The 24,946-nt window shown below is 41.8% G+C and overlaps 1 protein-coding gene across 6 annotated transcripts in view; it reads left to right on the forward strand.

The window, feature by feature from the left end:
- Positions 1-24,946, forward strand: part of LOC118334438 (nuclear receptor coactivator 2-like) — a 49,210-nt gene that overhangs the window by 9,079 nt on the left and 15,185 nt on the right. For all 6 annotated transcript variants that reach the window (XM_035670347.1, XM_035670350.1, XM_035670352.1 and 3 more), the window contains 9 exons: positions 8,510-8,620; positions 9,614-9,786; positions 14,592-14,695; positions 16,335-16,512; positions 17,171-17,359; positions 19,269-19,370; positions 19,671-19,811; positions 20,213-20,360; positions 22,762-23,986. In XM_035670347.1, coding sequence (XP_035526240.1) covers positions 8,529-8,620; positions 9,614-9,786; positions 14,592-14,695; positions 16,335-16,512; positions 17,171-17,359; positions 19,269-19,370; positions 19,671-19,811; positions 20,213-20,360; positions 22,762-23,986 — 2,352 coding nt within the window. In that variant the 5' untranslated portion in view covers positions 8,510-8,528. The remainder of the gene's footprint in view (positions 1-8,509; positions 8,621-9,613; positions 9,787-14,591; positions 14,696-16,334; positions 16,513-17,170; positions 17,360-19,268; positions 19,371-19,670; positions 19,812-20,212; positions 20,361-22,761; positions 23,987-24,946) is intronic.

The raw sequence follows: 24,946 nt of genomic DNA on the forward strand, positions 1-24,946 counted from the left end.
GTGTGTGTGTGTGTGTACTATGTGGGCAGGCATGTTCAATGTTATTGATTCCGGCCTATAATCGATCGGGCTCTCACATTACATTAAGCTGCACATGCAAAGTAATGAGCAGCTGCTGCAAACAAGCCATCTATAGACAGTTTATTTATTTTGCTGTGGCTACAGCTAATGCTAACAATATTGATGATGAGATTGAGACAGCACTCAGGTGACACAAAGCCATAAAGACTTTGACTTGTTACTGTTATTCAAATACCAATTAGTCTGTATTTGTTGAGACAAGGAAGGATGTGGCTGGTCATCCAGTACAAAGGACATTGGTTGAAGTGGGTCAATGTGTACAGCTTGAATTTTAGGGCCACTCACTTCACAGCACACAGAAAGGCGTTTGCTTTCCATTCCAACACACTGGTGTCAGCAGCTTTTGGAAAAATTTGACAACAATTCAACAAAAAAGGACCAGGCTGCCAGGTGGCCAGAGGGGGCGACTGCTTTGTTGTCATTTAGATTTAGATTTTAGACATAAATTGCCTGACAAAATCCCCTTTTCAAACTTTAAAGTGAAATTTGAAAAATTCCCCAAACAATCAAATCATTAGTGTCAAAGTTCTGTTGGTTCAGCTATAATATTGGGTATTAGTATATAGACTTCCTTTGAGATACAGATAATAAACTAATGCTAACTAATCAAAATATTCAAGTTAAGAGTTTGTAATAATCAAACAATATACATTATATTGGTTGGCTAACCGGCCAATACCTGGATTACTATAAATCTTCAAAACCATCCTGATGTGTCTGCTGTCAGCTGGATATTAGTAATAAAGTTAAATAAAGTCTTAATACCAGTTGTTCATTGGGCGTAGTGACGTCTGTAGGACATTACCGGCACCCTAAATTGTTACCCCAGCTCTTTTGCCATATCCAGTGTATTAATGTTAGCCATATTAAGGCAGACTTCCAATTAAACTCCAAGTAAGGGCTTGATATAGGCAGGCAACAAAATAGCTCAAATAATCTATTTTTGGTAGATTTTTTTTAAGGCCTAGTACAGTGTTTCAGTTTAGACCTTATGTCACTTTCCACACACACACACACATCCAGTGTCAACTGCAGCACTGGAGATGGAAAGTAAAGTAAGGTTAGATGAGGTGTATTTAGGTCAAAGCATGAACGTTTTTTCACTTTCAGGTGAAAGATTACACAGTTTAAAAGCCCCAAGTGGAAGAACACCGTTTTGGAGCTTGCCTGCTCCCTGTGATGAAGATCTTCTGCCATATACAGCTCTTATAAAATCATCTTTGAATCCTCTGGATAAATGCATACTTCCATTATGTGGTCAAATATGAAGGCAGTATTTCTCTGCTTCTAAAAAGCTGTCAGTTTGGTTGTTGGAGGTTGTCACAGTCACAGAGGTCATTTAGATTTTGGAGAAAAGGTTTGACAAAGGAGTCAATTAAGACAGATCTGATACACCATTCATTCACATTCAATCAGTAATATTACGGCTCCTACAGGATGATTTAAGTCATTTATTATTAGTACCTCCAGTCTTGTTTTGTGGCATCATTTTATAAAGAAATGTACCACTTTATTTCAAATGTACTGTACTGTATGTATCATTTGTGAAGAGGCTTCCACCATGCAGTGCACTCTCACCTGTTACTCACCCCTCTGTATATCTGGACAGATTAGCTTTGATTAGCCATAACAACAAACACACAGATACAGATACAGTCGTGACTCGAAATCAGTCGGATGCTTTCAAGGTGAAGTAATCAATCTAATGTGATTTATTTCCTTGTTGGCAGAGATGTGTGGAGGAACTGGTAACTCATATTTGTGCTCTTTATATTGTGTTAGTCTAGTTAAGAATGCCACTGGAAGTCTAATATGGTTTGTGTGTAGTTGCTGAGTCAGCAGCAGTACAGGTTTTGCTCCACTGTTGTATGTTAATATATTATATTGTTTTGTGACAGCAGTTTCTGTAAAACAAAAACCGTGATGTAGAGTAGACGTTGTTGTCTCTGATGCGACCCAGAGATATAAGGCATGGCTAGATCAACAAAATGCTTGTTGTCCCCAGCAACAGGCGGTAAGTCACAGACCATTAAGCCAGCAGCTCAGAGCAGTGTCACCGCGGCACCAAACAGCAGAGACATACATAAAGAGGCTGGACGTATTTACGCATAAAAGATGCGCTTGCACACAAACAAACACACCCGCCGTGCACACGATGCAGGCGCTTCAGTGTGGGAGAAGCCAGCGGTCTTAATCCAGCCTCAGCAGGGTATTAAATCTACTTTATGTTTGTGTGTGATGGGAGGGTTCGCTGGCTTAGACAGAAGCTTAGACACCAACGTGGGTCGGGTCCCACCTCTCAGTCACCACTGTCAGACACGTCACGTTTACAACCTCCAAGTACTAAAACACGATCCTTGTTTTATTGATTTGGTCCGCTCTTTTCCGCTGAAGGAGTTTAACATTCTTCTCTATGAGTCTGGGTATCAGACTAGCATCGCGGCTGTGCATTGTCTCATGGATTTCTCGTTGGAACCCAGACTTTTTGGCTTGTAACCTCTTAAAAAGAAGCCGTGTCCACTTGTCACGACTCTGTAAATCTACAGGTACCAACTCAAGCAACTGGTCATTATTCCTTATCACAGTGTTTTATTTTAGAGGTTAGAGGAGGTAAAGTTTTTCCAGTAATTCACAAGAAAACCATGATTAAAAGATTATAAGAAAGTCTAAATAATAAACAGATTTTGTGTTGCGAGTGCTGCAACCTCTGTGTATGATGAATGGCTTGGAATGACGGTTGTTTCCCAACGGCCATTCATAATGCAGCTGGACGTCAGTGAGCTCAGTACTGTCTGTAATAATGAATGACTAATTTTATTGATAATGTCAGTGTTGATTTGAAGGTCCAGTGTGTAACATTCAGGAGGATCTATTGACATAAAATTCATTCATTTATTTGTGTATTATCATCTAAAAATAGGTATTGTTGCATTTTTGTTACCTTAGATCAGCTGTTTAATCTACAGAGGAAGCAGTTCCTCTTCCACAGAGGTCGCCATGTTCAACCGCCATATTTCTGTGATGGCTGCCCCCGAAAAGTCAGTGATTCGAATCATCAGTCGAGAGTTGACTCGCTTTTTGTTGTGTCTCATACTTTTACTTTCTCTGATTTTGTGCAAATCTGTTTCTGATTTTCACATCACAGATGATGAAGAAAGGCATTAAACACAAGACTAATGTAGCTACATTTCCACCGGAGTTTAATGTGGGTCTGAACTTAATAAAAGAGAAGGAATATCTTCGTATTGAACAGCCAAATTTGATTCTGGGTACAGCACTAGTTTCTACACTGGTCCTTTTAAAAGGTTCCTTAATAAAATGTAAGGCGGCCTCTCAAAGATGCACAGACTTGAATGGGTGAAGGAGAAGCTTCAGTAATTGAGTGTTGGGTTGTCTATAACATGGAGTGGAGACAGCAAATGATGTTCTCAGGATAACAACTCTGACATTTAACGTTAATAACTCTAAAGTAAAGTCACAACGGTGTCATCATGTTAGGTATAAAGAAGAGTTTTCCACTATCCCTGCAAAAAAACACATTAGCTTTAATTTTGTGCCGTCAGTCATTACATAAGACTGCGTGGTCAGTCTTTTTTTTGTTACACGCTCAAAAAACCTCAATTATTCTGCAAGCTAATGCCTGAGGATGACTCATTACTTTAATAACAACCCATAGTGTGCTTTACTTCCATGACAACTATCATTTTGTCAGGCTAGGTCTCTCATGCAAATGATGATTGTCACATCCTCCCAGCCACTTATTCAGCTTTCCATCCATTCCCTCTTGTACAGTATTTCTTGTAATTATCTGGACTCTATTAACAAACCTTCCTGCACTTATTAGTCATAAGTTATTTTACCAAACAATCATAATTAGTGCTTAAAAGGTTGCACCGCTTTCTCGTCTCTTTCTCCCAGCTGACCTCCATCTGGCTGTAATCTGACACCTACCTGCTACCTGTATAACATACCAGGAAGTAGATTTCAAGGGATATTCCTTGAAAGCTTTATATACCAGAGGGACAGTTTGTAGTTAAATAAATTATAAAATGCCTGTAGCAATATGGGAGCCACTGTCCCATACACTGGCTTTACACCAAGGGTAAAACAGATTTTAGCTTAGTATTATAGTGTATATGTTTTATGATACATAATGTTTTATTTCAATAATTACATTGTTTACTATGTAAACAAATGCAGAAATGGTCTGCCATAATAGATTATTATAGTTTTGCCTTCGTCATAGTGTTTCTACTAATTACCACTCATGTTTCCCTTCCTTGAAATAATGAATGTGTCAAAATAAAGCAGCTTTTATGTAAAAAATGCAACATGTGAGACCTCCAAAAAGTAAACAGAACAAAAACACCCACCTGTGAAAGGCTCACCCCGTCACTAGTGGATTTTCAGAAACTCAAAACAAAGAAACTGAGGGTGATTTCTATTGGAGACAGAGTCCCCTCAAGCAGGTTGTGATCGATCCTCAGCTTTAATTTCTTAATGGCTGGTTTGACCCTCTGGCCTCGTCTCTTCGCTCCGGCTCAAATTGTTTTTAAATGGCTTCTCTTTGTGAAGCTCTCGGCTCCTCTGATTGCATTAGTATCGGGCTGAACGGGGGGAAAAGGCTTTTGTCGCCGGCTACATTAGTGTTAATTCATCATGTGTTTTTTTGTGTGTGTGTGAGTACACAAGGCCATATGCGTCTCTCTGTATGTATGTGTTTGTGAAAGTGGGCAATTGTATCAGAAGACATTGATTGAGATGTTTAAATGATCCAGGTTGTGAGTTCAGTGGCTTTGTGTGTGTGTGTGTGTGTGTGTGTGTGTGTGTGTGTGTACACCTTTCTGCTGAGATGATTTAAACATTCATCAGGCTTTCATCAACCTCTAAGCCGTCCGCACCAACCCGTTATCGGCCCGTCGTTGGACAGCGGGCGAGGTTCAGTGGCCCTCAAAACCGGTTCGGTGTGTCCCCGGCCCCGTCAAGTCAAGTCGGCGTCGGCAGTCCGGCCTTCCCATTTCTGGCCGAATTCCACATGTAAAACGGCAGTGGCCCGTCGCCTCAATGAGTAAATCTGATTGGTGAGTGCTGCCGTTGACCTAGCCGAACAGTTGAGTGCACCGCGAGAAAACCCGGAAGTGAGCGATGGGTACACAAGCGCCAGTATCTTGTTATTATTAGGCATCCGTATTTCCCGTTCAGGAGTAATTGACAATAACCCGATCCTTTTGACTACTATCCCACACTCTCGTGATGAAAAGCAATGGACTGACGACAGCGGTGCTCTGTTTTACTAGTCTAGAGTATCCTCCATTCCTGGTTTAAATTTTTTTTTGGGCCCGACCAAACACAGATTAGCGGCCGCCTGCGCTGTTATGGAACGTATTACGCCTTGCGGCACACGCGCAAAACGTACGCTCCCAGTTGCCGCGGTTTTGGTGTGTTCGGAGGCATCTTTGTGACGCGCTCGAGGAGAACGGGAGCCGGACTGATCAAGTCGCGAACTGGAATTTTCTGCCGACCGTCGGCCGTCGGGGTTGGTTGCCAGCAGGCCATTAAGAGACCCCAGTCGGGCCTCCCCTTGAATGAATGTTGTCTTCCATTCAGCATCTTCTGGTTTTCCCTTGCTTAATAAAACTTACTGAAATTTAAATTAGCATAATTCATTGATGAACACCTCCACCGGAAAATGTTGAGTAGGGGAAAACACAACAACTAAAAACTGAAAAATTCTTTAAACATTGAACCCTTTATAAGTAAGATAAAGCAAATAAAGTTGATGAGGAGGGGCCAAAAGTAAGATCCACTGTTAATAGGCACTGTTTAGATAATATCGATCACCCTTAATACTAAAATGAAAAAGTCTTTTGGTCTCAAAAAACCCGCCTGTAGAGGCCCTAAAAATTTGGCTTCAAAATTGTCAGTAAGTAATCATCCTCCCACATGGAGAATACCAAGCTGCAGGCCAGCTTGAATTCACGTTGGTTGGCAGCAGATTGGCATATCGTGACAAGTGCAGTCCCTCTTTCATTGGTTAGAAGCACCTTTCGTTTAATTCAAGATTGACGATCGATTTTTACTGACTGGCTCCGAGCCATGACACTTAACTTCCTCAGTAAACAAAACACGCAGCTGGACAAAGGTTGTTTTTCTGTCCAATGCGAGAGCGGCTCCCGAGCTGGGCAGGGTGGCGCAGTTTTAGCTACATGTTGGTGGCAGTGTGGAACACAGTGAGCAGTGAGCATATGGATGAGACTTAGGATGATGAACACTGATTAACAAGTTCCTGGGAACTATCAGCGAAAACCAGAGCCAAAGACGACATTTTTTACATGATCTGATTGGCCGTCTCGCCTCTCCTCTCCTCTCCTCTCCTCTCCACTCCTCTCCTCTCCTCTCCTCTCCTCTCATGGTGTAATTAGGCCATATTCTCCTCCTTCCTCAGGCCTGATTATTCAGAGCAACAGATGCCCATCTCCCCATTTTCTCCCTCCTGTCTTATTTCACCACATTTGCACTCGCCAACTTGATATCTGCACATGCCCACCAATAAACTCATTGTTCATCCATTTGATCCTTTTCCTATCCGCCGTTCTGCTGTGCTTTCGTTTTTTTAAATTCTTCTTCTATCCGTTATTTTTCTCTTTCTTTTCTCACTTTCTCTCTCATGTCATCTCTCCCTCTCCCTCTCCCTCCCTCATGTTTTCTCTCTCCCTTATCCCTCTTTCCTGCCTTCATCTGCTCAGTATCAGCCCCACAGACCGGCTGTTATGTAACAGTCAGGTGATGTGTTGGCCTGATGAAGGGCCTTAAAGGCCTACTGCCCTGACAAACACCGCTTCTCCCCGCTTGCAACTGCTACACTCATCAGTGTGTATGGTTGTGTACATAAGTAAAGATATGTCGCATTCAAAAGCACCACTTTTTGTTTCAGTTTTTAGTCTTATATATTTGTATCTCTTAAATCATCATTTAACAAAGAATATGGCTGCAAAATTATTTAAGACTGCATGTTTAAAAGCTAACCATAACTGACTGCCACACAGATCTGACCGACACAATTGACTTTATTAGAGCGCAAATAACTGCAAGTGTTAATTTCAATCGTGTTGGATCTGCTGCTGTTTTTAGTCAAAGCACTTAACTCATAATGTCGCCAGTCAAAGATAAAGGTGAAACATCGTCAGAAACTGAAAAAAATCTTAATTCACAATCCAACAAGCATTAGAAAAGCAGACAATAGAGGAGAAATCATGTGCACTTACGAATCCACTAGGTAGTGTCAAAAGCTATTCACAGCTCCGATTCTTTTGTCTCTTTTTAGTTAAGAATGAGACTTGTAGGCACGCTGCAAGTGGGTTGTTAAAATCCCACAAAGACGAACACAGTGCGGATCGCTGTTGGGCCAACAAGATGAGTTTTGTCACCAGTGTTTGGTAGAAGGTCTAGCAGCATGAGGTGACCATATGGTGTAACTTTCTCTGCCAACGGGTGTTTCATTTTCTTTCCACCTACCTATACTTTTTCTTCTTTTTCATTCTTGCTCTGTACTCTTAGAAACGAGACAGTTTGGCTCTCAATGCTGTGACTTCTATTAAAGGCCGACTTATTTGCCAGAAATGTTCACGTAGGAGCGGTGTGAGTGCCTACATGAATTAGCTGTTCCTAACTGTAAGTAATTATTGACACCTACTGTATTCCCACTGGGCCTCCCACATATTGTCTGCAGGCACATTACAATGAAACATTGTTTTCATGAGTTATGAGCACACTCCCTGTTTGATTATGCACCATTCAAACAGGTTGTGTACATCACCAGCACATTAACTCTTGTCTGTTTATAATACTGTCGTTAATAACACTGTCAAGCTCACTGAGTAGAGAGGAGGACACTTTTCAATGTCAGCGGTGAGGTTTTTAATTTCCACAGTGTTTTTGCACATCAATAAAGAGACAGATTAGGTACTTAAAATATATACCTCGTCAAACACTGTGACAAATCCATACATATTCATTAAAAATGGTGAAAAATAACAATTTCCATTGTGGTCTACATCATATGTTTAACAAGAACAAAAGATATAAATCAGCTTTAAATGTAAATTACAGAAGGACAGAACTTCATTGAAAGCTGAGCTCTTTGGCTTTGTACTATAACAGTAAATATTATGAGAGGCACGTCCGGTAACTGATCTGAATTTGCATTGTTCAAACATGTCTACAAACAGTTCTTACTGTTGCCCGATAATAACTTTAAAGGGTTGCTGTTTCAACATGACAGCGTTATGTATATATGTTGTACGTTATATGTTTTAGATTTGGAAGAATCACTGACAGCAAGAATCATAATGAATATCCTGTTTTAAATAGTTCTTATGATTCTTTTGTTAAAACTAAAAAAATGCTCTCTCTTTCATTGTCTCTCTAGGTGCTGATATTTGCTGAAGATGAGTAGCGGGGGAGGGAACACCACGGAGCCCCCCAGAGGGGGAGAGTCTCTGAAGAGGAAGGACTGTCAGTCAGACCTCCTGGGCCCCAGGTGAAGGCCTTCTTCCTTAGTCCACAGTCTTTGTACATCACTATAACGCTGCTGTAGCATTAACACACACCTGTTTGCAATAACCATATACTTCTGTACAGTAATAACACAACTTTACATTATAATAACTTCAGGACGAGATAACCTCACCAGGAGTGTCAGTACAATGCAGCATTCAATCAATTATTATTAATTAATTAATTATCCTCATTCTGGCCTTATAGGGTTGGGTGTCACTTATTGATTTCAGTTCGTATTGATTCCCACTTTTGATTCTTGTCTCTCCATTTGAGTGTGAAAAGAAACGCAAAAAGTCCAATATGTAGATAATAAGTAATTTTTTATGCATGATTCCTGGGGTTCTTTTTTGTAACCAGGTAAAATAATAAATGCACTTGTTTTCAGGGAGTGGGAGAAAAAGCGGGGCGGGGGGAGAGGTTGGTGAAACGAGTCGAGGCTCCGCAGGTCGATGAAGAAAAGTGCTGCTGCAGCATTTTTACAGACGACAGTTTATATAAGGGCTAACAAGTCGTTGTGCTCTCAGTGTCCGAGAGGATGCATGAAGGTTGTGGTGACGATGTACTGTGAGTTGCGCTGTGCTGAGGTTATAATGAGGACACATGGATTGTAGTTCAGTTTGTAGTGAGGCTGTTAGGAAGTCAGAGTGCGGATGTCTGTGTTTCAACGAAGGTACACAGTAATCACTGCACAAAACTGGGCGCGGAGGGTATGCCAGCAAACATCATGAAGCACTGATGATACCCCCAGTTGTAGTCATAATGCTATACAATTAGCTAATGCTAGCACGTCCAACACAAGTTTAAAACATGCATGCATGGAATAAAAATAGTGAGAGATTTTAGTGTTTTTTTTAGGGCTTGGAAAGTGGTTGAAAATGCTTTAATTAAACCAATAAGTTTCAAATTCATGTATTTGATAATTTAACTATTTAGATACTAATCTTGCTTCTCATTCATTTTTGGTGTCCGGCAGCCCTAAGAGGAACACTGAGAGGAGGAACCGGGAGCAGGAGAACAAGTACATCGAGGAGCTGGCCGAGCTGATCTTCGCCAACATCAACGACATGGACGACCTCAACGTCAAGCCGGACAAATGTGCCATCCTCAAAGAGACGGTGAAGCAGATCAGGCAGATCAAGGAGCAGGGTGAGGATAATGTTAATGTTCCTTCTATTACAGTTCTGGTGCCATATCCTGTACATGTATGTGTGTGTATATGATGCATCAAAACATTTACAGTTTATGCTTTAGAAACTTAATCTGTAAAAATCTGTAAGTATACTGTATGATATATATGTCATGTGTACTATTTCCACACATCCGGTTTAACCTGTTTTGTGGGGGATGCAACGTGCAAGCCGAGCGCTTCAGCTATGTTGACAGGGTTAGGATTTTAGAATGACTGGAACGATGTGGGCTCCCCTTTGTCCCCTTGCCCAAAATAAATCAATATAGGACTGTGCATCAGCGAGCTAGACAGCTTTTTCAAGTGAAGTCATGTGAGGATATACACAATAATCACAATTCAAGATTATCACGATAATGGAAATTCACCACGATATATTTATCTGTTTTTTATTGCGATAATATCGTATGTTACATCTCTAATCTGCATTCAATTCAATTATTTAATCAAGAATCCAGGAGATCTTTGGTGCAGTTTGATAGGAAGGAAAACATTACAGAAAATAACCCCAGAGTGCAAAGCTTTATGCAACAAATGGATGTTGACTTAGGACAGTCTGCTGTATTCTTGGGAAGCTCAGCAGAGCTTTATACATTATGTATACATTTTATACTCTACATGAAAATATAATGCTGTAGGCACAGACAGTAAGGCTTGATAGGACAGCTTAAGTTGGTCAGGGACACGCAGCAAAGGGGCGCGGGTTGGATTTAAACCCGGGCCGCTGCAGTAAAGACTCAGCCTGGGTACATGGGGTGCTCTACCAGGTGAACTACCAGAGGGCCATAGTAAAACAGCTTTTTTAAAAACCAGTCAGCCAGGAATCTGTTTTAACAGAGCAGAGATGAGGTGAGAAAACTATTACGGAAAGAAGCGATCTGATATGTTTCATGGTGACATAGCGTCTCTGCTCGTGTTCACACCACCACAAACATTGGAAAAGTGTCGGGGGAGAATGCGGTTGTTGTAGGAAGTGAAGAGTCTTAAATAATTTTATACATAGGTCTACACCAGGTAGAGGTCGCTTAAAAAAAAAAAATACTTGTTCCACATACCAAACGTGTGAAACCACGCCTAATCTTGTACTGCGTGGAATAAAACAAAATAAAAATGCCACCACCAAAGAAAAGCCACCACGCGTCTTCTCTTTAGCATGCATGTGAACATAAATAAGAATATTAGAATCAATTATAATAAATGGAGAGTGAGATTAAAAACCCCCCCCCCCCCCCCCCAAAAAAAAATACACAAAATGAAAATCCCTTCCAGTGATCGGTCTAAACTCCGACTGTGTCCTGTGTATCAGTTCTCACCCATCTGGCAACTGAAGTGGATGTCAACAAACTGAAATGTATGTGAGTGTTAACACAGACTGTGTAATGATAATGTGTGTGATGGTGATGGTGAGACAGACTGAACCAGGGCTGTTATGTAACTCTGACCAACATGATGTAAGTCTGTAGAGGAAAGCAGGCCGATAGGCTCGGGCTCTCAACCTCCCCATCACCCACCATTATTCCCTTTTGTCTCCTTTCTTTTTCACCTCCCCTCCCCTCCTACCTCTGTGTGTCCTCCCCCGCTCTCTACTCTCCCCTTAACTTTTCGCGTGCCTCTCTAACCCTTCTGCAAACCATATTTGTCGCTTAATTTCCTAAACTTTCCCTTTTTTCCTCTCCTTCATCTCTTTACCCTTTTCCTGTCCATCTTTCATCCTTCCTCAACCATTTGTTTTTCCTTTCCTCCACCCCTCTATCTCCTCTCCTTCTACTCTTCCCCCACTCACTCTCTTTCTCTTATTTCATCCCTCTCTCCATCGCTCTTTTTCTCATCCTCCCTCTCCTCTTTTTGTCCCTGTGGTCGACCAGTCGGTGTCCACGTGTTTTAGCACCATTTGTGTCTGAAAACAACAGCTGAATAAGCACACGCAGGCACACATACACACATAGATGATACACAAGTCACACAGCTGTCTGGTCGCCTTCAGAAAGCCACACTGCAAAAACAACCCTTCTAGAAACAAATCGAATATAATCATATTGTCTTGTATTGAGCAAAAAACAATTGCCAATGGGGTAAACCAAGTTTGCCTGGCTAAAATTCTTAAAACTAGCATAAAATCTCTCCACGAAAGACTGTAAAACTAGAAAAAATGGCATAAAATGTAGGCAAGTTGTGTTATTTAAGATAGACTTAAGTATTTGGTCACTTTATTGAGCTAAATTTAAGAATTTGTACCTTAAGCTAAAAAAATCTTCCAATAAGACACAGTTTCTTCAAACAGCATAATAAAAATAAGCGACTTTGTCTTAAATGAAGGCACCAGAAGCTTTTTTATTTTTTAGCATTTTGTATTAAAACTAAACAGCTGCTTCATTTACAATACCGGGACAAGACTACTTTCTGTTAAATAAAGAAGTTTTGCAAGTGGATTTACTCTTAAAATAAGGAAAATAATCTTGTTCCTCCGTGGGGATATTATGCAAACCATTGTTGTAATCTATTAAGCTCAATATTAGCTGTAATATCGTATTAAGACAAAGATGACTTTTTTATTCTTTATTGCAAAACATTATTAAATTATTTTTCTTTTAAGAGAAAAATAAACAACGCACTGTTGTCCAGCAGCCTTAGTGTTTATCTAATGAGGTGGATTTGAGACTAAATGTATTGATAGCAAACACAAGTTTTTATAAAATAACATAAGACCATATAATCATATAATCAAACCAGCACTACAACTTAATGAATACTAGATAAAGGGAATGAGTAGCTTTATTTGGTGCAGAAAAAAGGTCACCTGGTGGAAAGACAGAACATGTACACAGACAAAAGCAAATAGTAAAGCGCCTCCTTGTGTGTGTGTATGTGTGAGAGTTTTGTCTTTGTGTGTCAAACAACTTAGCAGGGTGTGTTTGGCCCACAAGTGTCATTTAATTGCAGTGTCATATAATAGATGGAAGATGAGTGTGTATGTGTGCTTCCATTTGTGTCAACTCAGCAACTGTCCCTCTGCTCAGACTGAACAAGAACCAGCAGCATCTAACAATAAAGTGTGTATATACACTGTATATATATGTGTTTGTGTGTGTGTGTAGCTGACAAGCTTACTTAAGAATGTGGCTAAATGTAAAGGGTTGGTGTATTCCTAAGCCAAAAGGATTTATAATAATAAGCTCGCTGGCGAACAAAGGTTTATGACACTTACATGTTTTGTTCAGCCAGACAATCCACACAAGTGAATGCAACTTCCATGTTTTTTGAAGCGTAAATGCGATTGTCAGAAGCTAAAAGCTATAAACGAACTACACCACGGTTGCACGACTTCAGCGTCACAACCACTGAACTTCCAGCTTGTAATTAAAATCTACAAGTTGGAAAGTTTGACTTAGAATAGAGCGTGAGTTCAAACACAACCGGGCTGTAGAGACAGACTAGTGAAGTCTTTTGCGTTAGCTTTGTGTTGTAGAACAAAACGTGAAAATCTCGTCAGCTTGTGTTAACCACATACCTTACTTCAGACATCTAACAACAAATCCATTCAAATAACTTCAAGTGCTAAAATGCTAACTCACTTCGAGGTTTTAGGACTGCACGAAAACTAAATAAGACGATAGGACTTGACTATTTATTCAATTAGTTTTCTGGCAATCTGCTAATTGAAATAATTAACAAGGTTCTTGTTTTGGAGTCGTTGCAGCTGTGAGCGTACAAAGGTTGGGAGCTGCCACAATGTGAAAGCTCTTGTCAGAGTTATTGAGAGCTAATGAGCCGCGCGTCTGTCCGTGCTGCGGACTGGTGGATATATTTATTTACAAGCTGTGTGCCAACCTAGAGTTTCTCATCTTCATCTGATGATGTTGATGTAATGTTCAGCTTTGTTGAGCTCTCTGCTGGTCCCACTACTAAAGCACAGCCACAGAAAATGTTACACAAAATCACTCAACAACCTTTGTGAAAGGAAATTGGGAGATTTAAGCTCTAAACCTGAACACACAGACTGATCATGTGTAATACAGTCTATCACATTTAATGATAAAAAAAAACGGGGACTTTAATACCCTCCAAACCTACATGACGGCCACTCTAGGCTCTAAAGTGACAGGGTTTAAGGGCTGATGACTCTGTACAGCTCTGGTCCCACAACAGGAATGTCAGCTATGTGGCCTAATGGGGCCATGGGAGGCTTAACAGTCCACTGGTACAGCCAGGGAGGAGAGTGGAGACTGGGCTCTAATATCTCTAAATGTGTGTAATGTACCGCACATTAGCGTGGCGATACCTGCTCTCTGTGACATTCCAGGCACTCAAACCTGCAGGCTTGACAGTGCATCCTCTCAATGACGGAGGACCTGGGTCATACTAGCAGAAGGTGTAACTTAGGGTGAGCGAAAGACTAGCCAGGGAGTGTGTGAGAGGGTGTCTGCTGGCCCGAGGGTGATCATCACAAAAAACACTCTGTTTTCTGGGAAAAGAAAATACTAAAGAAAAAGCTTCATTCTGACAAACTGTGTTTTCTTCCAAGAAAAAAAAGTGTGGTGGTAAACATACAGTCTGTTACTTCATTTGATACAAACCCCTCCTTTTGATGTTGAGCTTTAACTTTTAATGCATGTAATGCATTCACTAAATTCCTCTGAAATACATTATGAAGTTTTTTTCTTCACTTCTCAGCAATGGGATGGAAATTCATGTTAAAACACGGCCAACGAAAGTTTGCAAAACCTGGGAAAAACCTTTTCACGTCTCTCGTTCTCGTCTTTTACAGAAAAAGCTCCGGTGGCTGATGCTGAGGAGGTGCAGAAGGCCGACGTCTCCTCCACAGGACAGGGTGTCATTGATAAAGACGCCCTTGGGCCCATGATGCTGGAGGTAGGTTCAGGCCAACTTTAGTCTGACTCTGTTATCACCCTCCGAGGGAAAAAAAGAGTCTAAAGGTCAAAGCGATTGCGACACAAAACAGAACATTAGCTGGAGGTGCAATGATGACACCGAGAATGATTATTCAGAGTATTTCTATTCACAACAGCGGCCTTTAATTGAACTGTTTTCACAACTGACACAACTTGGGAAGAAGTAACAGTTTGAATTAAATATTCTTATGTTTCAAAATGGGGAAGTGCACCGTAATTATTTTTGCAATGCGAGAATGATTGTCGGAGTTCTTGTTTTTGCTCCGAATGAAACAGCATTTTAAAAAGAAATCTGTCTTCAAGGCTGCAGGTTTTTTTAATGCATGTATTTTGTCTGCAGCACATTTAGAGCTCGTCTTTCTGACTTTAAATGGCGTTGCACTCTACAGTGATGCAGAGAGATAAGAGGTCCTCTGGTTAGCGGCAATGCCGTCATCAAGCCTACTCTAGTGTGTCTGTGTGTGGGCATGTGTGTGTGGTGACGTATAACATGGGACCCAATGAGGTATAAATACCTTTTCTGAAAAGCCAGATTAGAAAAGGAGGGGAGGAGCTACAAACACACACACACAGACACACACAGAGGCTATATATAGCTTCCACAAGCCGCAACACTGGCTGAGGTGTCATTCAAGCCAAGACCCTTTATATTCTATTCTATTCTATTCTATTCTATTCTATTCTATTCTACAGCAGTTTGGATGATAAGCAGGCAGACGTGCTGTAGGAGGCTTGTGCAGACATGTGCCAGACTAAAGGGCCAATCACAGTCTGTACATATAGGTGCTGAGTTGACAGGAATGAAAGAATAGAAAACTACACACACAGAAATCACACGCACAGCGCTGTACACTCGCTGTAATACCTTGAATTATAATAGCAAGTTACTGCTTGGTATTTTTTGTGTCATAATTATGGAGCTTTGTTTTTAATTGTTGTAATTTAAAAGCAGTGGACAGTTTGAAACATATATTGTCCACACAGATCCGAAACTGTTGCATTTGTTCCTGCAAGAAGACACTATGTTTACTGTAGTTTACAGTAAACAAAGTGTCTTTTGCTGTTTTGAGCATACATCACACACTCCTTGTAACAAAAAGTAAAGACAAAAATGAAAGATTATCAAGTGCAAATTCGCTAATATAAAATGGCAATAAATGGTTACTCTTTGAATTGTATTTTCTAAAGTATTTTTAGCAGGTAGCCAAACACAAAGAGTAACATCTCCATTTTCCCTTTCACTTGTATTAATTTAGTGTAATCAGCTTTGGGTGGAAAGTTAAGATGAACTTTAATTAACATCCAATGCCCGCTCCTGCTGGCCTTATGCATTTTCTTTCTTCTCTAATCTCCTTCTACCTTGTCTTCTTCCTCCTTTCCTTCACTTTTACCTCTATCTCTTTTTCTTTTTCCCTCTCTCCAAATTTGCCCTAATTTTTTTTTATACATTTCCATTTTCTCCTCTCTGCTCCTCTCCCTACTTTCCACCTCCAACTATCTTGTTCTTCTCTTCTTCCTTCCTGATCTTCTCCTCGTTCCTTCCCTTCATCCCCTTTCCCCTGTCCCCTCTGCCCTCCCACTGTTTCCTCACCCCTCAGGCCCTGGACGGCTTCTTTTTCGTGGTCAACATGGAGGGCAACATAGTGTTTGTCTCGGAGAACGTTAGCCAGTATTTGCGATACCAGCAGGAGGAGCTGATGAACACCAGCGTCTACAGTGTGCTGCATGTCGGAGATCACGACGAGTTCGTCAAGAACCTCCTCCCCAAGAGCCTGGGTAAGAACCACAGGAAGTTTACTGTAACGTAGTCTAATAAAGTAGCCTTTTCAGATGATGTGAGATGTTCCCTAGCCACCATATTGGATTACCCTAACCCTTACCAGCAATGAATGAGTATTTATGGTTTATTTCACAGCACTAAAAAAGAATGGGGAAGATTCTCCTTAGCTAGATGATCAAGCTCAAATAGGCTTGACTGATATCTGTCTTTTACTTCCCACATTAAATTAGCTCTTGTTTCATGTCTAGTAGCAGGTAGTAGCTCGTATTAGCTTTTGTTGTAGTTAGCGAGTCACAGTGTACTCAGGTTAACATCGCCCCAAACCACTGTTTAGCTGGAGGGGAGTTTCCTCAATTAACCTGAACAAACTGTTAGCTAAGTTTATTTAGCTGAGTAACGAATGTCAACATTATGTCAATCTTACCTTGAAAGACCTCTGTCTCCACAGCCTCACAGAGTTCTGGAGAACTGTGAGACATTTAGGCACAAGAACATAATATTCATAGCATGGAAGAGGAGAGTGAGGTGAAGGCATTGCAATCTGCAACTACTCGCTAGCTGCCACTAAATCCTACACACTGGACCTTCAGCATGCTTACGCTGACAGCTTCTCATGCCTCCCTTTTTGTTTTGTTGTCTCTATTTGTCTTCCAGTCAATCATCGCAGCAGTGATTCGTCCAACAGGAACAGTCACACCTTCAACTGTCGCATGTTGGTCAACCCTCACGCCGACGGCGAGGCCCGGCCGGCGTCCGACCAGCAGGACGCGTCACAGCAGAAGTATGAGACCATGCAGTGTTTTGCTGTCTCCGAACCCAAGTCTATCAAGGAAGAGGGGGAAGGTATTGTCTCTAAATTAAATCTTTGGCTTTTTTCACTTGGTCTTTGTTTGTTTTTTTATTTGATTTCTTTGGTTACTGTCTCATTGTTTTCCTCTTTCTCTCCGTCCCCACATCTCTCTCTTGGTCTTTTATTTGGCTTTAAATCTTATCTGATTTAGCCTTGTCTTTTCCATTTTCCCTCTCTATCTGTCTCTTTTGTTCCTTCCCTTTTGCTCTCCTTGTTTTAATCTCTCTCGATTTGGTTCCTCTTTTGTTATTTGCATGTCTCTATTTGTTTCTGTGTGCTCTTAGTTTTTGCCTTTCCATTCCTACGTGTTGTTTCTCGCTGTTACTTTCTTCGTTCTCTGTCATTCCATCTCGGTCTTGACTTTCTGTCCTTTTCCCATCACTTTTTCCATCCCCACTTTCCCTGTCTCTGGTGTCCTGTCCTCTTTTCATCACCACTCTACTTGTCCTCCCTTCCACCGGGAGAGACTAATTAGTGTGTGGCACTTTGTCATCGTCCCATCTTATCTTATCACACACATACACACTAGGGAAAAGAATCTGTCTGGCACTCTAATTTTAGATGTCTGACAACCAGATATTCTTCCAATCTCTCCCCCGACAGGAGGAGCATGTCTGGTGGAGAGACGGAGGGCTGCAAGCTGGAATTTAGGCAGATGTTAAAGCTCAGGCTGATATTGGGAGTGAGATCAATGATGAGGTTGAGGTTGGTGTCCGTGCTGAGTTTGATTTCAGCACTACAGTATGGTTATGGTGTATCTGTGGTTGAAAGTGAGAAAAGAGGGTTTGGGTGAAGTTGAGTTTGAGGTCGGGGTTGATGTTGACGCTGCACTTGTTCAGGATGAAACGTGTAGAGTATTGTGGGTAGTAGACATGAGTTTGAGGTTAAATCTGGAGGCTGTACAGTCGACTCAAGGTGTTAACAGGAGTCCCGCAGTAGATGCCTGTGGTGTAGGTTGTGATTTATATAGTGGTTCGGTGTTAAACACCAGACAGTATATTAAGCGATTTAGAGCTTTAATTATATTCTCCACAGTAACTTTCTTTCATTTACTGCCACTGATATGAGCAACAGTGGGAACGTCCGCCTTGTTTCATTACTGAATATTATAATAAAATTAATTTATTAACTGATTATGTTTGAACAAAATAAAGTCCAGTGGCATACTACAGGCTCCATAGGACTGAGGTGAGACTAAATGAGGTTGAGGTTAAAGTCGGGTCTGAGTTTCAGATCTTTAGTGATGTGCTTAAAGCAGAAGTAGGCAGCTTTTTCTTGCCGTCATTGGGCAAAACTTCCATAATAACCTTTCAGCATATTGTACTTAAAGTGGTCTGAGAGAAAACCAGACTTCTGCACCTCATGTTAGCTCTGTTTTCAGACTTTAGAAGATCCAGTCTGTAACGAGAGGCTTTGGCCAATCACAGGTCATTTCATACTGTTGGCTGTTTTCACTAGGACTCCTGCTGCTGCCCTTTGAACTTGTGTGGTTTGGTGGGAGGGGCTTAGCGGAGCAATACGAGGCGGAGCAGATAGAGAGGCGGAAGGTTTTGCATAGGTTTATCCAGGTTTTGCCTACTGCAGGTTTAAAAGACTATCAAGTGACCCTTTTGAAGCATGCATTGTCTTTATGAAGATAGAAACACAGACAGCATGATTAATAAGGCAGACCTGTTGCCTTGTGTTTTAGTGAGGGAAGCTATAACAGGTGGGGAGCAGGAAGAAGACCACCCAAGAGAGGAAGAGTGAGCTCACACTCGCCTACAAACACACACACAGGATGGTAGCCACCAAAGGAAAAAGGCACCAATTGAAATCACATTGTTGTTCTAACAGCCAAACTCTTATTCTTATGCATATGCTAAAAGGACTATTTTAATCTGTACTTTTCCAAACATGCAGATTTCCAGTCATGTCTCATCTGCGTGGCAAGAAGAGTCCCCGTCAAAGAGAGACCTGTGATGCCAACGTACGAGAGCTTCACCACGCGTCAGGACCTTCAAGGTAGGACCGGAGGAGGAGTTTCTACTGCTATTACATCGGGTGACAAGTGTAAATTAGTGTGGTGTTGTTTGAAAACCCAGCTGTTTTATAATCAGTTTTTCATTATGAGGTCAGGAACAAGTTTGCGCAGGTAGTTAGTGCCTTGCTTCAAGACACTTCAGCAGGGTGGATGCTTGCTGACGTAAGGGCTGGAACATAAGTGGCGGTTACACTGCTAAGTAATTACCCCACTGCACCATATACAGGCAAGCGTCAAAACATGAAAGTAATCTGTTAACATCGGGTCTTCTACCTGTCCAGGTAAGATCACGTCCCTGGACACCAGTCTGCTCCGCGCGTCCATGAAGCCGGGCTGGGAGGACCTGGTCCGCCGGTGCATTCAGAGGTTTCACCTGCAGAATGACGGGGAGATGTCCTTCGCAAAGAAACACCAGCAAGAAGGTGAGTATGACAAGTCAGAGCTCACCCTGCAGGCTGGAACTGATTAAACATAATGGAGGCTTTTTGCAGCCTAAACATGTTAATCTTTCTTTTTCTTTTCTTGCTTGATCGTTGTCTTGATTCCTTTTTTTAGGTTCAATGTGAACAAATTGAGGGTTCAGTGATTTAGAAATCGTTTGAGGAATCAATCAAAGAAGGATAATCTACTTAATATCCATGTTGGGAGTGTTTTGCAGATTAAATACATGTGTAGCATTCATGGCTGTCAACTAATCTTTGTACAGACTCTTTTTTGGGAATCAGTTTGTAGGAAGCTGTCCCTCTCAGTGGCTGTAAGTCATGTTATGAGGATTTTTTCCGGTAATAAGTGTCATTTTCTATATTCGTCTGTCTCCTCGCAGTGTTGAGGAACGGCCACGCGCTCAGCCCTCTGTACAGATTCTCCCTGGCAGACGGCAACATCGTCTCAGCTCACACCAAGAGCAAGCTGGTGCGATCTACAGCCACTAACGAACCACAGCTCTACATGTCCCTGCACATCCTACAGAGGTAGCAGCTACTCTTTCTCTGCCTCTATCTTTCTTCTACATTGTATTCAGTCTCAACGATGAATGAACTTTATCTTAAATAAGAATCCTTCATATATTGTCGCAGATTCCATCTTTAAAAGGTTGCATCAGTTTTCTACACCTTTTTCAAAGTCTTTTTGGGTGTAATTCTTTCCTATTATGTGCCTAACAATATCTTTTAAATGATAAGAACCTCCCTGGACAAGAGATTTGTTTGAACTTAATCTCTAATTTCAGTTAAGTTAAGGTTTAGTAGAGTTTATTGTTGAAAGAAGCAGGATTTAAGCCCCCTGAAAATTCATCTAAATCTATTAAACAGAGGTAGGTATTGAACAAAATTGATGAACTACATTATTGAAAACAGTTAGTGAACCAACATTATAGTTTTAATAAGCGTATATTGAGTTATTTTTTGATGCGTTTATAGTTCAGTAGAAGTACAAACAGCAAGATTTTAAACAAAAATTCACATTTTCAGTCTCAGCCTAAAACCCAATCTGCAACAGAGAGCAGTGTCTGTACGGTCAGAGGTGATAAATCATCTCTGAACTGAAAAACTCTTAAACCTGCAGGGAGTCCGTCCAAAGAAAGCTTTATACCTCTCCACCAATCATAGACGCAATAAAATATCTTAAGGTTTGAGGAGCCAAGTTATATAGTTCAGTTGGTAGCTGCCACTTAAGGCCACCCAAGATTAGAAAATTGCTAATGGAAGCATATCTTCCTCCTCGTCTTTCCCCTGATGACCTGTGCGTCCATCACATGTTCGGTCTCAGTGTTTGTGGTTTCCTCTCGGTTTGTACAAAGAGGGGAAACAGCAATGTGGATTAAGAACAAAGAGCCTGTTTATTCCGAACAGCCGCTGCATGTATAGACCAAAACTGACACAAGCACTACCAGTCAGTCCAGTCTACAGTATCTCCATCCCTCCCTTCCTCCCTCCCTCCCTCCTGCAACGCCGACGCAAAACCAGCATCCAGCCTTTGGTATGATCATTCAGAGTCACAAATTGGACAGCAGTCAGGAAACAATGCCAGGACTGTTACCCAGAGCATTCGGGGATCAATGGCGAGAACTTGGCCTTTTTACTTCCACAAGTTTCACAGTCAAAATTATCGCTCCAGCACTCAGCACAATCAGAGCTTTGTGTGTTTGGTGTGGGGCTGAAGCCGCTGCATGTTTAAAGCTGTCTCTCTGCTACAGCTTTAGGCCTCGTTACAACTCTGTTTTCTCAGTTGTGTACACGGGTTTAAAAACTGCCCTCTGTTCTACTTTATGACATGATTGACGCCGAAAGACCTCTCTCCAAAATGCACTACTTTCAATAGTCATAACCAGTTAGAACATCAGTTTGTTTCACTCTGTCAGGTTTTCTTAATAACTGTGTCACTGTTTTTTAAGGGGAAGATATGAAAATGTTGAAATGAAACAGTTTTATATAAATTATTAGGCCTAGCCAGGAATTGAGCGTGAAAGTTCTTGACCCTGGAAACAATAGTTAGACCAAAAAATGCAAAATAGAACAAAAAATCTCAACTAAAGGTACACGTCTCAGCTTCTTTTATATCTGACAGCTGCTTTTCTTGGTATTTGAGGGTTTTTCTAAAAAAATGTGTTTCAAAATGTGTAAACATGGCATTATATATTTATCCATGATTTTCCCAGTGCAGTATACTTTCCTGCTATGAGCTGTTTAGCTACATTTAGCTTTGTAACCTTGCAGCAGTAACTGACAGTAGGAGTAAGTGAACAGCAGACACTGTATTTCCTTTTTGATTACAGATGGTCATTTGTTAACAAGTGGTCTTGGTTAAAGAGGGGGGCTATTAGTCAAGAGTATGTGCAGGCTGGATTATAGTTCCCAAACCAGTGTAAGAGTTCAATACACTTTAGAAATAAGTATATTTGAAAGCAAAGGGGGTTCACACAAAACAAACACAAAAACATTGTACAAGATTCAGTAGAGATAACAAAATATTTGTAATGTTGGTAGAGGAAAAAGGATAGCGGTACGTATATATGAATGTATTTCAGTTACAATATGACCCTTTGAATTTTATCCTCCATGATTATAATGTATTCTGATTCACTTAAGATTGCTCCACGTCATCCCTATTACAATTATGGAACAAGCAGCTTGCAGGTTTTATCGCGTACATATTCTGTATTGTTCTGTCAAGCCTAATTTACTTTAGGGAACATTAACTAACCACCTTTGTTATGTGTTATGATGTAAGTTGCTATGGTGCATTGTCACAACGTAAAGCGTTTTGTGGACCCCAGGAAGAATAACGGATGTAATGCTGTAACTAATGGGGATCCTAATAAACATTTCATATCTCTAAACATATTCACAAATAGACTGTTTCTTTTTCTCCCAGGGAGAACATGGGTGGTGGCATGACCGCAGACCAGGGCTTGGCCAAGCCAATGACCCCAACCAGTGTGAGTGGTCCCTCCCCTTCCCCTGATGCTAGTGTCACCAGCAACACGCACCACTCCACCATGGCCTCCGGCGCCCCTGGACGTGGTTTTGGGGCTGTATCGGGTCGGGCACCCACACCTCAGGGAAACAGCCACTCACTCAGGCTGGGCAGCCCTTCGGCCCAAGGAAGCCCCAGCGTCACCTCAGGGGCCCAGGGTGGCATGTTATCTCCACGTCATCGCCAGAGCCCCAGCATGGCGGCCAGCAGCAGCAGCTGTAGTAGCCCTCACCTTGCCCAACATCCCCCTGGTTCTTTCTCTCCTGCAGCCGGCCTCCACTCGCCAGCATCTGTGTGCAGCAGCACAGGAAATGGTCAAGGGTTCAACTCCCTCAGTGCACTGCAGGCCCTAACCCAGGGCCACAGGGTTTCACAGGGACTCACCGAGGGGCAGCATCCAGAGTCACCTGACAAAAAGCCAGTTGGCCTTCAGAGCCCCTTTCACAGCAGCAGCGCTGGTAGCCAACAAGCTAAGAACAATCCCAGCTTAGAGGCGGACTTATTTGGAACTTTTGGGGACCAGCAAGACTTGTTGTCATCACAAAACCAGGAGGATGAGCAAGAGGAGGGGAGAGACGGTGACCCTGACAGCTTCGGGGAGCTTGGTGACAACCCAAATCACCTTCTGAACTCAAGAGGGCACACTAAGCTGCTCCAGCTCCTCACCAATAAATTAGAACCCTCTGATCCCTGCTCACCACCACGGCCCCTGGGGGACGACCAGGACTGTAAGGACCAGCTAGGTGGGATTGGGGGTGTGGGTGGGGCTGGGCATAACAACCACTCCACCTCACTGAAGGAGAAGCACAAAATCCTCCACAGGTTGCTGCAGAACAGCACCTCGCCGGTGGAGCTGGCCAAGCTAACGGCTGAGGCTACCGGAAAAGATCCCATTGGTCCAGAGTCAGCCTCAGGGGACAACATGGCCACCCTAGGTGAACTCTGCACCAAACAGGAGCCAGGGAGCCCCAAAAAGAAGGACAATGCGTTGCTTCGCTATCTGTTGGACAGGGATGATAACGGCATTCTGGATAAAGCCATCAAGATGGAACCTGGTGAGGGACCGAAGCTGTCCAACGTTAAGACAGAGAAACAGGAGCCGGTTTTCAACATGGCGGACCAGGTCAGTGTTGTTGACAGTAATATTCATGATTAGTGCTGTAATGATTAATCTGTCAGTGGATTGGCAGACAATTATTCACCTGCAATTTTGATAGTCAATGAATGAATTAATGGAGCAAAATGCCAATTACAAAGTATCAGATATGTTTTATTTATCTCCAGTGGTGGTGCCGATAGTTTTGGTTTGATTTGTCCAGGTTTTGAAATATTCCTTCCAACCCAATGGTTACTCTGGATAATCCGGTTCTGTAAACAAGTTTTAATCAAGCTATTTTCTGCCTAAGAAAAAGGGTTGAAAGAATTGTCCATGTGGAAACTCCAGGTTTAAAGGTCCAATGTGTAGCATTTAGGAGGATCTATTGGCAGAAATGGAATAAAATACTCATAACTATGTTTTCATTACTGTATAATCACCTGAAAATGAGAATTGTTGTGTCTTGTTACCTTAGAAGACACAGGTTCACAGCTGTCCTCCCTATGGGTCGGACGATGCCCAGCGTTGGTAAATACACGCATCTACCAAGGATTGATATTCATGTAATGATAATGACATATACAAATCATTTAACCTAATTCATGGTTTAGCAGGGAGATGTATAAAACTACACATCAGTTAAACATAAATAGCGTGAGTCGTATGTGCATTTAGTAGACCTGCGTCAATGGGTATCCATCGATCACATTTGGATATTGAGTGGTTTTTCTGCGGAACCAGTATTTTACACTTTCTTGCAGTTAAAACACTGCAAAGTGCAGTGACGTAGCTGAAGTTCCAGGAAGGGAAAAAAGGTGGAAGGCGGGGGTTCAAAAGTGTGACATCCTCAGAGACAAAGGCAACGTTACCACCAGCAGCTGTGCCTCCGGACAGCGGAGGCTGTGCCGGAGGGGAGGCTCCCAGCCTGGATGGCTTGGTTTTTAGCTTGCAGAGTAAAGGTGATTCTTTGTTGAGCTGGTCTTGATG

This window comes from Morone saxatilis, unplaced genomic scaffold, assembly GCF_004916995.1.
Source record: "Morone saxatilis isolate NCDOM2014 unplaced genomic scaffold, NCSU_SB_2.0 Contig23, whole genome shotgun sequence".
Lineage (NCBI taxonomy): Eukaryota > Metazoa > Chordata > Actinopteri > Moronidae > Morone > Morone saxatilis.